Raw genomic sequence first — 12,893 nt, 5'->3', positions numbered from 1 at the left:
TTGTTTCGTAAAAACAGTTTTAAAAGGTGGATTTTAAATCGGTTTTTGAACGTGCTCTCGATATAAATTTACATTAATTGAACAAAATAAAAGTACAATAATAAAATGGGATTTACACCCTCAGACTTACATGTTTGACGAAATTTAGTGATTGCTCGACTCGAATATGCGTGGAAAGTGCCTTCGTGAGAAGATTTAATAGATTGATTAGGCTAATTAAAGGTGGAGTTGGTCAAATTAGTCGGTCTATGCAACGTGACTGGGACTCAGAATGATCTGAGCTTACGTGGTCGATTGATCAAGCACGTAGGCGTCGAAAGACAATAACGTAATCTAGAATCCAAAGAGAGAGAAAGAAGGTAAGGAACGCTCGCGTGCCAGATATGGAGGCCGAAGGCCTCTATTAATACTTAACATCTAGAAATAATAATTGAATGAAACGATGTTAAATAAATATAAGGCACGTTTGTGATAAGGTCAATTCCAAGAAATTATTGATTTCAATTTATACTTTGGTACAATTTCATACTCATTTGATATTTACACTTACGAGACCAATGGTAACACTTACCTAATACGGCCGTACCATACCAACGGTAACATTCTTTATTTGGCCCACAATATTACCGAATTATCCTTATACCCATTTGATATTTACATAAAATGTCACTACATACCCCACCTATCAACTCACAATTAAACCCACAATTACATACCCCACCTATTTGTTTCCCTCTTTACCCCTTCTTTTACCCTCTTTTCTTAAAAACCCATTTTTTTACCACGTTACCATTTGTATGGTACCGAGAGAGTACTCCCTCCATTCAGCTCCACTTTGCATGTTTCTCTTTTGCACACTATTTACAAGCGGATATTCAACTTCAATTTTCTCTTGATACATAAGTTAAAATATATTCATGTGAGATCTTATTTGATTCGTCTTTAAGAGTATATTAAAAATATCCAACTTTTATAATTTTTGCAAATACGTGGCTAAAAATATTTAACGCGTAAAAATCGAGTTGGCAAACGTGATAAAGCAAACATGTAAAGTGGAGTTGAATGGAGGGAGTATAAGATAAAATTTAAATAGACCATTCAATTTTGAGGTTTGATGAAACTATATTCATATCATTTTTATGCATTTTGTGTGTTCTCTTTTTTTAATATTACTTGCACCACTTTTTTCTCTCCCATATTTATGGCTATATCATTTATTTTTCTTAAAAATATGTTCGTTTTTTACGATTTTTGAAGTGATGGAAATCATAAACCGTTTGTTTAATTCTATTAGAGATACTACTGATTTAATTGTATAATTTGCTTAAATTAGTCATAAGACCCGGGGCATCCGTATATATATTTTTTTTTAAATTATTATTATTATTATATGTTCAATTGAAATAATTGTATTGGAGTTAAATAAATCTACCCTAAGTAAGTGGTGGGAGCCATCTTCAAAATGTTATTTTTTATTCCCTTAAATTAAGGGACCAGTAGAAATCCACAGAAAAACATAGCTTTTATACTAAGTAGATGTCTACACTTATCTTTTTCACCGTATTTGTTCTCAGTTTCTTTATTTTTTCTAATTATTTCATTTTATTTCATATTTCTTTTAGTTCCGGTTAGTTTATAATTTTTTCATTTATTATTTCGCATGAACAAGCTTTGTACTCTTTTGATTAAGGATGGCAATAGAATTCAAATCCTGCCTTGCCCAGATCCTGGGATCCAAATCACATAGTCGAGTTCCAATTCTACCCTTACATTCATTTTTTATTTCAATTTCTTAAACAATAAATTAAACAAATAGTAAAACTATATACTTTGTTTTTTTAATGTTTTTTCATTAATCAAACCATGATTTTATCAGATTAATATTTTTCAATTAAAACAAATCTTTTGAAGTGTTATCGTAATTTCAGAAGACCTTATTTTTATGTTTCTAAAATTTTAGGTTTATTATTTGTATCTAATAGCGAAAAATATTATGTTACATCACAATAAAATCCAAAAATTAATATTTTCATATTTTAAGAGATGGTTTTCTTTTACTATCAAAAGGATATGGATTATAGTTATGGGAATTTCAAGTCATATGTGGTTACCTGTCAACGTGATTATCCTTCTCAAAGGAAAAACACCTGCTACAAACATATTTTACTAAAAACAAGAGTTATACTACTGAGATGTAATGCATTCATCCGCCCGATAGATTCTAAATTAGAATCTTCTAATCTCTACAATGCTAGATTTATGATCAGAGATTAAATTGAAAGATACAAACGTTATAGTCAATGCTAGAACTAGAGCACTCCGTGAAGTAGTCTTTCTGTGAAGTAAAGACAATTTGTACCCAATGATTCTTTCCTTTAACGTTAGAGCCAATACAAACTTCCCGTAACCCGACCAGCATTTAAAGACTAAAAATTAAATAAAAATAGAAGATAAATCAGGCAGTTGTGTATTAGTATCAAGATATTACATCCATCAACCTAACTTTCATATACAGGATAACAAGACCTTCATTGTGTAACAAAAACTCCAAAAAAAAATCAAGAAATGGGGGTCTCGAATTCCTAATAAAACAAAGTGAAAATCCATACCTTTGGAGTCTGTGATTTAGCTTCCTTCAATTTTGTTCAGCAGTCACATACAAGTGTATTTCAAAGGCTGTGCTATACAGCACTCTACAGGATGACGGACACCACAAATAGTATGTTCCTACTCTGATAGTGCTGAAGATTTTGCAAATCACTTTAAGCGACATAAAAAGCAGTAAGTCAGTACCATCAGTTTCCAAGAATCTCAAGAGTGGTCCACGAAATGGACACACGCAAAGAAGATTCACCTGCGACCATACGTTGTGAAGGTCTGAGCTGATCATTATTCATTACTAGGCGGCAGTTCATGCGTTCAACCTCAATTCAGCTGTGCAATGGTGAACTTGTTACAATAGATATATAAAGGAATGGCATAAAATTGGGACAATATGCCAGACTAGCCGAAAGAATTGAAGGACACAAAGACGAATCACCTCTACGGCTCTACCCATAATTTCACCAAAGAAAACGTAAATCATATTAGTACCTTACGAAGGACTGGGACCGGCCATCCCTCAACAAATAGGTGCATGGTGAACTTTAAATGGCCGATGGGTATGAAATCAAGTTGAATGACAACGAATAGAACAACTCCCTGCCCCAACTCATCTCCACTTCAGATGGCAAGAGGGGCCCATAAAACCAAACCAATCAATCAAATGCACCCGCCTGCTGGAGGAAGGTGAACATTACTATGAAGACAACAATATCAGCGGCGAAACAAACGGAAGTAGAACTGCCCAGTTTCTCATTTGACAAGCCTTCACAGAAACCCAAGGGTCCACCACCAGGCCTGAGAAGCAAGGATCCATGATCAAAAAAAGTTCTCATACGCACTCTATTAGCTTGAGCAAACTTTCAATTTTTGAATATCTTAACAAATAATGGCCTTAAATGAAATTAGAATACAATAAGCCTACAAAATTTGTTCACGGTGTTGATGAGCATGAAGGCATTCCACAAAATAGACACAAAGGTTGCCATAAAAGTAGAATCCAGCCCGAAGTAAAAGATCGGGTGAATTGGCCAAGGACGATAAGTCAACAAAAAATTGTCAAATGGACATTGAAGGACTGCAAAGTTGAAGGCCAAGGATACAAAGATCATTGAAGTCCTAGACAACCAAAACACAATACACATACACACAAGAAGGCATTCAAAATTACTTGTACACATGAAAATTACTAGAACAGTATTAACCCGTGAGGCCGTGACTAAACAGGTGGGAACAAGAAGAGAGGAGGGAATACAGAACCATGTAAAATATTTAAAAGATCATATCTATGAAAACAAATGAACTGAAAAGCCAAGAATACAACCAAATAGCGTAATATGAAGTCCTAAAAGCACTAATAAAAAAGTAAAAAGGTTGACACCATAACACAAAATGAAGCGTCAAGCATGCTAAAGAAACGTAACAAGGAACACAGCAGTAAAGAAAACTACAAAAGTCTCACACAAGATGCAAGTAGACATTCAGTTTATGGAGGTACACAAATTTTGAAATCGAGGAAAGGAACTAAGAACAGCGAGTACAATGAAAACACAAGTCTCAGCTATGCCAAACAAACACACAATCAGCCAAAAGCAAACAATATCTAAACTCTAGCAACGCATTCAAAGTATATACAGAAGCAGCAAAATGCTAGGAAGAAGCAGATGGAGTATTTCATATTTGCAGGCTTGCAGCATCAAATGTATTATTCACAAGTAGGCAAAATTATGTTCCAGTGACAGAAAATGCAACTTTGAAGTTTGAAATCAGATTATAAAGAAACGAGCTTAGCAAATCTGAAATCAGACCAAAATGATCCCTCAACAGATGAAAATCTGATTCAGAAGCTTACCCCAACTTAAATATCAAGCAGTTTCCGACAATGATTCAAGCAGAAAAGTAGCTTTTGAATTGACAACATAAAGAAGGAACCCAACATACCTAAAGTAAGAGTGAATGAAATAATGACCAAAACCATAAATATGGCTACGACAACAGTTAGGAAACACAAACCTCTGAAGATGCATGTATATAAACCAAAGAAACTTGAGAAAACCTTTGTGTCACGGGGAATAATGCAGCCAAATAACACAAACCTTGCACCGGTCAAATGCATGAACAACCACAAGAGACAGAGTCTCACCCAAGATGCATCATACAACACACAAGAGCTTGTTAAACTACATCCAAGTAAAAATGTAAGATAAGCTCAAGCTCATAAATTGAAACTCAAGTAAAACTTAGGTTGTCTGGTTTAAAATTCTAAAAATAAAATAAAAAGAAAAACGGGTATACTGCATTCAACACATAAGAATCAACTTGATGCACAGTAACATCACAAACCTGACCGCCAACAGAATTAATTACCTCCAAGTAGGTAAATATGTAAGATAAAGCTCATAAATTAAAAATCAAGCAAAACTTAGGCTATCCGGTTAAAAAATTAAAAGGGTGATTCTGCATTTAACACACAAGATTCATCATAACTTGATGCAGGGTAACACCACAAAACCTGACAGCCAACAGAATCAACACCTATTGGCTGATGAATTCATGAGACCAAAATCTCAAAAAACAAGAGTAAACGTTCATTGCCATCTGCAATTCTCACCAATTTATCACCAAAGAATCAGCCAACATGGTAAAGTCATCTGACCACTGTCGTTTAATCAACTGCTTTATGAATATATATCCCAATCCTCAACCAAACTACACAGTTCTTTTGCGTTAAGCATATCTTATTTTTGATAATACTGAAATCTAAGAACAGCAAATAATTACCTCTGGCGCGGCTACTAGCTGAGAGAAGAGAAAGGATAAGCCAAGGGTAAAGTTGACAAAATGTCCTAGGAGTCTAGGAGTCCCCACTTAAGTATGATTGAATTAAAGCCAATCCAAAAGCAAACGTAACCATAGCATAGGGAGTACAAATATACTAATAATATAGCTAGGAGATAAAAGTAGGAAACTAAATCTTCCTGTGCTGCAAATGTCCAAAAGGATGGAGCATGTACTACAACAGAAGTGAAACTAGAGCAATAGACGGAAACTTAATATTCATATTAGCATTCTTACTTATGGAAGTGATGAAATTTGTCAAGACAAAGATGGCAAACTATATTTAGATTGTGGCTAAAAGCTGCTGAAAAGGAAAGAGTTATAACTTAAATCAATTAACAAATATAGTCATACATTAGACAGAAGTTTGATCTCTGGATAAGTTGCTAAGGCACTAGCACAAAGGTTTGCAGACCCTACTCACCCCAAAGGACTCATGGAAGGAACTGAAGCGATGAATTTGAGTGGTAAATATCTACACAAAATGCTGGAGACAGAGAAATTATGTAGAGCCCCAGAACATTATTCACATCTTGCAAATGGGATTTGGCTGGAATGAAATTGTGTATGCATTACCGGCACAGGATGTGGTGATAAGAGTTGTAAGGCGGTTTCTACTAGACATGTCTCTTCCTTTTGTTTACTTAACTTCTCTGGTCGACATGGTAGCCTGTCTTTATTGTGAAACCTTTATGTCTCCATTTTTGTTTGAAATCACTAAAATTGATTCTGAAAAAAGATAACTGATTTTGACAGATAACGGATACTAGCCTTTAAAAAATGACATTCACGAGAGCTGTGAAACTGCTTCTACTAGAAATTTCTCTTCCTTTTAGTTCACAAAATTATGGGCGAGATAGTAGCATTTCTCTACTGCATAACCTTCATGTCTCCAATTTTGTTTGTACACTGTCACTAAAATATTTTCTGAGCAAAAGATAATTGATTTTGACAGGCAAGGGACAGTAGAAGACAATAACCTTCAAGCAAACTTATAAAGATGACACTGGTATTTTCACAAGTAATTCCAGAATGCAGAAAATAACATTCACAGATCACAGCTTTGCAAAGTCTGAATTCAAAAAATATGTATGCATCAAGACGAGAAACTAGTACAGCAATTGTAAACTTGTGGTCCATGCGCAAATAAAGAGAAACTAGTAAGACACTATGCATACAATAAGGTTGAGTTGACTACAAGAACATTACTGTGCCTCAAATGCTTGTGATGGTCGGATGAAAACTTTACAAATATATCATGGATAACTCATAATGCAATGTCCATACAGATTTGCAATGGACCAACAACTACTTTATGATATGAACGCAAAATTTAGTGAAACATTTTTGATTATTCCATCAAATTTTGAAGTCAAAAGTATTTATCTGCGGTTTCATTGGAAATATAAAAAGGAATCGTTGACTGCAAAAGTAAAATAGTGAAATAAATACGTAAAGACTAAACTGCCCATAAATCATTCAATGAAAAACAAGTTCAACTGGCGAGTTCATAGAAATTCCCATAATGCGTATCTCCATTAGAAGTTTTTGATTTGTCAAAAGTGAAAATGTCAAAGTGACACATTCCATAATTTTGGTGGGGACTAAGGAGTTAAAAATGCATTTACGAGGGCTAAAAAACAAGAAGCAACACATGGGTAGGAAACGAGAAATGAGAAAGTTCAATTGGATTATTTTCACAGCAGGTCCAAGCAAGATAAGCATATGACTAAATATGGCATATAAGCATATGACTATACTTAGAAATCATAGATCAAAATAATGAGTCAATATCCTTTCCTTCCATCTATCTATAGACAATCAAATTGGAAGCGATGAACTTCCCAACAATCGCCTTTAATATTCTAAGTTTATCAAATCGGAACTGGGCACAAACACCCTCACGCCCACATATAGCAACCAATGGAGAAAAATGTGAGCTCCGCTAAGAGAAGGTGTGACCAACCCACCAACCCAGTTCATTATGCCTTCCTATTCACCAAGGGATGCTAAAGATAGATTAAAACCTTTTTTCATGAAGGTGTGACCAACACAGTTCATTATGCCTTCCTATAAAAAGGATTGGCCGTCTATTACAACCAGTTGATATCCTTTCCGCCAATAAATGCCTTTTATTAAGTTTATCAAAATGGCAATGAACCCAAACACCCTCACAACGGCATGTGGGAACACACAAATTTATTGAGCTATAACCAATCTCCGCAGAGAAATCATACATAAGACCTTTTCATGGGATGCACCCGATAGATAGAAACAGCATTGTTATAATACGCTGATATCTTTTACACCAATCAATGCCTTCAATTTTATCTAAGTTTGTCTCGAAGTTCAGTTGGATACCGTAACTCCAATTTGTTCAAATGGACGAACAGCATGATCCATAACAGCAAGCGTCAACAATAGAAAAACACGGGTAGAACTCCATTCATGAAAGATTGAGAGACCAATTAACACTATACAATTTGAGAGAGCAGACAATTATTTTTTGCTTCTCAGCTCTGGATAAGCTATGTGACACTTAAAATCTGTGAAATATTCCCGACAAATTCTTTGAAGAACTCGGTCTTTCAAAAATAATTATATACATTTATGGTGAAAAAAAAGGCAATTTTGATCTCAGAGCAGAAGAATAAGGTAGGTCGAAAGAACCACAAGCAGAAAGAATCATATAGACCAAGATAGCAATTATCTGCATATCGGAACCCGTGATAAAAGCCTTGAACAGAACCATATATCAGCTAGTTTATACACGTCATTAAGAACCTGCTGTAGTTATTATTTCTGATTCTTTTTCCCATATATATCCTATTATCAAGGAAGATGATGCCACCAAATGCTTCAGTTATAAATTCAATACAATTAATGGAATAATATAACCATTTGCAGATGAATTGGAAGAAAACACAGCTCAAACACATTAAAAGTTGTGTAAACAACACACGCCAAAATATCATAGATGCAATATGATCCAAATATAACCACACTGAAATATAAAAGAAAAGCTTACAAAACGCAAAAATTAGCATAATAAATTCATCGAACAGCTGCTTGGGATTAAAAGCTATATATTGACAGCAAAAAGTCGATCAAACAGAGAAAATCTCCACATCAACACTTATAATAGTTCCACTAAGATAATTCAGAAAACAGAAAAAGAGAAAAAGAAAATACAACTAAGCTTGCATCAATTCTAGACTGTCCTAAAATCTACCACTTCCAAAGAAAAATAACTATTAGTACTACGTAGCACTTAAGGCGTAGCAGGTAACAGGTAGCAGGTAGCAGGTAGCAGCAAGACATGTCCAGCAGTCCATTTAAGCAAATGACACTTCAATCAGGAAATCATCAAAACCATTCTAAGCAATTTGCGCCCAAGTAGCTCTCATACACCTGAACCAAACATTACATTCACAACTTAATTCATCATTCATCAAAAGATAATGGAATCAAACTCTATACAAAAAGAACTAAAAAGGCACCCATACGTTCCAGAAAACCACGGTGATTCTCCTACACACAACTACAACGAATCGACAATCAAACATCAAAGGCTACAGGAGCATTTAAACAAAATAACATAATCGCAAAATTGAAGGCCTAAGAGTACCTTAATCAGAAATAAGGTGGCATTCTTTGGTACATTGGACCGGGAGGGCCTTGAGGAGGAGGGGCATTATGTCCCATGTAGCCAGACGTATATCCACCACCACTCTCCTGAGAGTAGGGCCCACCAGACGGGGGCGGCATAGAAACTGGAGGAGGCATCCTATAACTCCCAAAATCCCCAGAACCCGGCCCACCAAAATGCAGCCCAGCATTATACGCCCCACCTATCTGCGTAGTATATCCAGCACCACCCCCTGGTTGTCCACCCATACTACCAGGACCCGGCCCATAGCTAGAATAATTCCCAGAACTTGGCGGTCCATAACTCGAATTCATCGGGTTCTGCCCCATCCTGTCGCCCATGCCCTCGCCTATTGGACCCGAATTGTTCCCCATAGGAATACCAACTTTACCCTTCTTTCCATCCTCAGCCAACTTGCACATAACAGTGTGGCCGTCAATCACCTTCATCGGTTCCATCAACGCGCAGCGAGCGCCTTCCTCGGTCTTATACACGAAAAACGCAAACCCTCTCGTCTTTCCGCCCTGCTTATCAAACCCTAGCGGCCCCTCCTCGATATCCCCAAACACAAGAAAGTAATCCAACAGCCTCTCAGCAGAAACCTCATACGGCACGTTCCCAATATAAATCTTCCTAGTAGCCTGGTCCTCGCCGCTGGGTGCCCGGCCCGCAGAGGCGAGATGAGTAACAGTCATCCTCCCATCAATACGCTTGCTAGGCTGACGCAACGCAAGCAACGCGCCGTCAACGTGCTTGAAAGTGACAAAACCATACCCTTTAGATTTCGCAGTAGCCTTATCAGTTATAACAACGGCCTCCTCGAGTTCGCCGTAGGAGGAGAAAAGGGACTTGAGAGAGTCCGTAGTGGTTTCTGGGCCGAGACCGCGGACGAATAGCTTACGGCGGGAGACGTCGGCATCTGCGACGGCGCGTGCGGCGGAGAGGAGGTCGGGGTGGGTGGTAACGGCGGTGGTGAGGAGAGTAAGGAGTTGTTCGTGAGTGAAGGGTTCGAGAAGTTTACGGGAGTCTTCTTGGGTTAGGGTTTCGGGTTGGTCGGTGGTGATTACGGTGCCGTTTTCGTCGGCTTTGCGTTTCTTAGAGGCGTCCATCGTTGATTGTTGATTGTTGATTGCGGCGGTGGAAGAAGGAAGAAGATTAATGGAGAAGGAGGGGTTTAGGAGGAGGAGGTGAGGAAACCCTAGAGGAGAAGATACACAATTTTGGGGAAGAGTGCGACTGTTGAAGGTGTATTTATATTGGTAATAGATGGGCTTTTTGTGTGTAATTGTGTTATTCTGTTCTAGTCTAGGATTTAGGAATTTAAGCCCTCCTAGCCTTAGGTCGGCAAAGATTATTGGAAAGGTTTCCAATTCCATTATGAGAGACTTGCAAGAGCTTTTTTTCCTAGCGCAAAAACACTTTCCTAATTTCCTTGACAAGTAAGTCTTCTAGAAAATCGGACCAAACCGGACCAGACCGAAGACCAAATAAAAATTTAGTGGACCGAAGATTGAACCAAAAAAAATTGGTCTTGAACCGGACCAAACCCCAAATATTTGGTTCGGTCCGATCTTGGACCGAAATGGACCTAAAACTAGTTTTTTCACTATTTCGTATATGATAATTACATTTTTATTCCGCTAAATAAAACTAGTTTTAAACCCGTGAAATTCACGGGTCTGTTTTAAAATTTTAAAATTAAAATATTTGAATGATATTTAAGATATAATAGTTTAGTTTACTCCGTAAGTATTTATATAGTTAATAAAACTACTTCGTTATCATACATTGTGGCCCTTTCATAAATAAGATTTATATTATATATATATATACATATATATATATATATATATATATATATATATATATATATATATATATATATATATATATACACAATGTGTATTAAAGTAATACTATAACAATGTTTAAAATAATTAATCAAATAAGAGGAATACCCAATTTTTCAGTAAAAAAAATTTATACCTTACATTCTCACATATCATTAATCTGAATCCATCCACTTGTAAGTTGTAACCATAAAGAGTGAAACTATATTCAACTCTTATTCGTACCTATACTAAAATTATAACTTAAACGTTTGAATCTTATGGTCAATGGGGTTGTCTAAGTGGTTCTCCTTATTGCCAGCCTTTCGGTTGCTCGGTTTTCTGGACTATGAATCTTATGGTCAATGGGTTCAATTTTGAAGGTGTAGGAGAGTCATCTCCGCTGATGGCAGACTTCGTCGTCTTGCTTATCTCTTTTTCTTTCTTCATTCTTTTCGTAAGAGTGGAAGTATACCTTGTCATTGCATCTCGGCAACTCATATGTGTCAATGGTTTCCGGAAGTCAAGCGTGCTTTTGAAGCTGGTTCGGGTGTTCATGGCCAATCCTCCGTCCTTTTCCATCCTACCATCGATCTAGTGTATCTGAATGTTGTTTTAGATTTGAATAATGTTTATGCTACCATTAGGTATGGCTTTGTAGTGCTAGATTTAGTAGTCGGGATTCTGGTGCTACCTAGTCGAGTAGCTTACTTTGTAACATTGTAAGTTATTCTCCTTATGCTGTCAAAAAAAAAATGTTTGATTTTAATTTGAAGCTTGATAATAGAATATAAAAAATATGAAAGTTGAGTTAAAAACTTAAAATTTATTTCATTTCCTATGAATCTATGAGATTACATATATGAAAAGATAAGAAGAGAAATATAATACTAATAAATTGTAAAGGGTAATGCTACACTAATATTGTAATGCTCGTAACTAATAGTCTAATACGAAGCAAGAACTACTCCAATAAGAAAAAAAATAAAAGAACATAATTTTGTAGCAAATAAAAAAACTTAAATTATTTATTTATAAGACAGGCATATTCGTCTTAACTTTAAACGGGTCAAGTATCACACATAAGACAAAAACATAATACATTGAGATTAGTGAAATGTTTGTCTCATCTATGCAAGTGAAGTGTTATTTAACCCGTTTAATATTTAGACGGATATAAAAAACCTGTTGGCAAACAAAAGCTATCACTCACTAAACACAAATTGATAAATAAAGATAGCAGAACGAAAATAGAGCTCTTCACAGGAATCACAGCCGTCCTCCAACCACCTCTATTAATGGACAATAAACTCACACCTCCATACCACTTCTTCTATTCTCTTAGCATTTTTATTTTCAAAATTTCTATTAGATTAGCCGAATGATCGTTGCTCGATTGAGCGCTCCTAGTAAGCAATGGTACCTTGATTTTGAACTTGCTCTCCGCTATAGTTTGATAAAATTTGTGTTTGGGTTTTGTGCATCGTGAACAACTAAGGGTGATTGGGGTTATTTATATGGTTTCTACAGGGGCAATATTTGAAAATAAATTGGACGAAAATCTCTCCTTTATCTCTATCTCTAATCTCTAAAATATGGAAAATAATAACCAAAAATCACGTTTCTATAATTACATCAAATATTTAAGATTTTGAACCCATTTAATTGCTTATAGTTACCTTAAATTTAGGATTTCTCCATGATTTTGCAACTTCCTTGACCAATATGGAAAACAATATCCCATATCCTATATTATATGCTGTCGTTTTGTTATTTTTTGTTATTTTTTTTTTTTATTTTAAAAACAAAATTCTAGTGTCTCTAATTTACCGCCATGTCAGATTGTGGAAAAAAACTGAGATGCCATGTCAGCTCTATTGGCAATTGCATTAGAGAAGTATATGATGCATTTAAGTAATTAGATGACTCTTTTTATGAGAATCATTAAAAATACTAATTTATAATGTCTTTTGAAT

General features: G+C 35.8%; 1 protein-coding gene across 3 annotated transcripts; it reads right to left on the bottom strand.

Annotated features, from left to right (window-relative positions):
- Window positions 1-2,295: 2,295 nt before the first annotated feature.
- LOC141587061 (UBP1-associated protein 2C-like) lies at window positions 2,296-10,369 on the bottom strand. 3 transcript variants are annotated; one of them, XR_012519688.1, is made up of 4 exons: window positions 9,068-10,314; window positions 3,094-3,399; window positions 2,855-2,934; window positions 2,296-2,760 (listed from the first exon to the last, which is right to left on the bottom strand). XR_012519688.1 is itself a non-coding variant. In XM_074408481.1 (2 exons), exon 1 carries the CDS (start codon window positions 10,195-10,197, stop codon window positions 9,073-9,075), a length of 1,125 nt encoding a protein of 374 aa, XP_074264582.1. In that variant the 5' UTR covers window positions 10,198-10,369; the 3' UTR covers window positions 8,509-8,850; window positions 9,068-9,072. The 3 variants fall into 3 exon arrangements, 1 of the variants encoding a protein (XP_074264582.1); XR_012519687.1 differs by having other exon boundaries at window positions 2,296-2,934; XM_074408481.1 differs by lacking the exons at window positions 2,296-2,760; window positions 2,855-2,934; window positions 3,094-3,399 and adding an exon at window positions 8,509-8,850 and having other exon boundaries at window positions 9,068-10,369.
- Between the last annotated feature and the right edge of the window lie 2,524 nt (window positions 10,370-12,893).

This window comes from Silene latifolia, chromosome 6 (genome assembly GCF_048544455.1).
Source record: "Silene latifolia isolate original U9 population chromosome 6, ASM4854445v1, whole genome shotgun sequence".
Classification (NCBI taxonomy): Eukaryota; Viridiplantae; Streptophyta; class Magnoliopsida; order Caryophyllales; family Caryophyllaceae; genus Silene; species Silene latifolia.
The sequence above is the reverse complement of the archived record's forward strand: the minus strand, read 5'-3'. Positions and strand labels throughout refer to the sequence as shown.

Bases quoted from the DNA above. Each gene is read 5' to 3' on its own strand.
- LOC141587061 (XM_074408481.1), bottom strand. From the start codon at position 10,197: ATGGACGCCTCTAAGAAACGCAAAGCCGACGAAAACGGCACCGTAATC.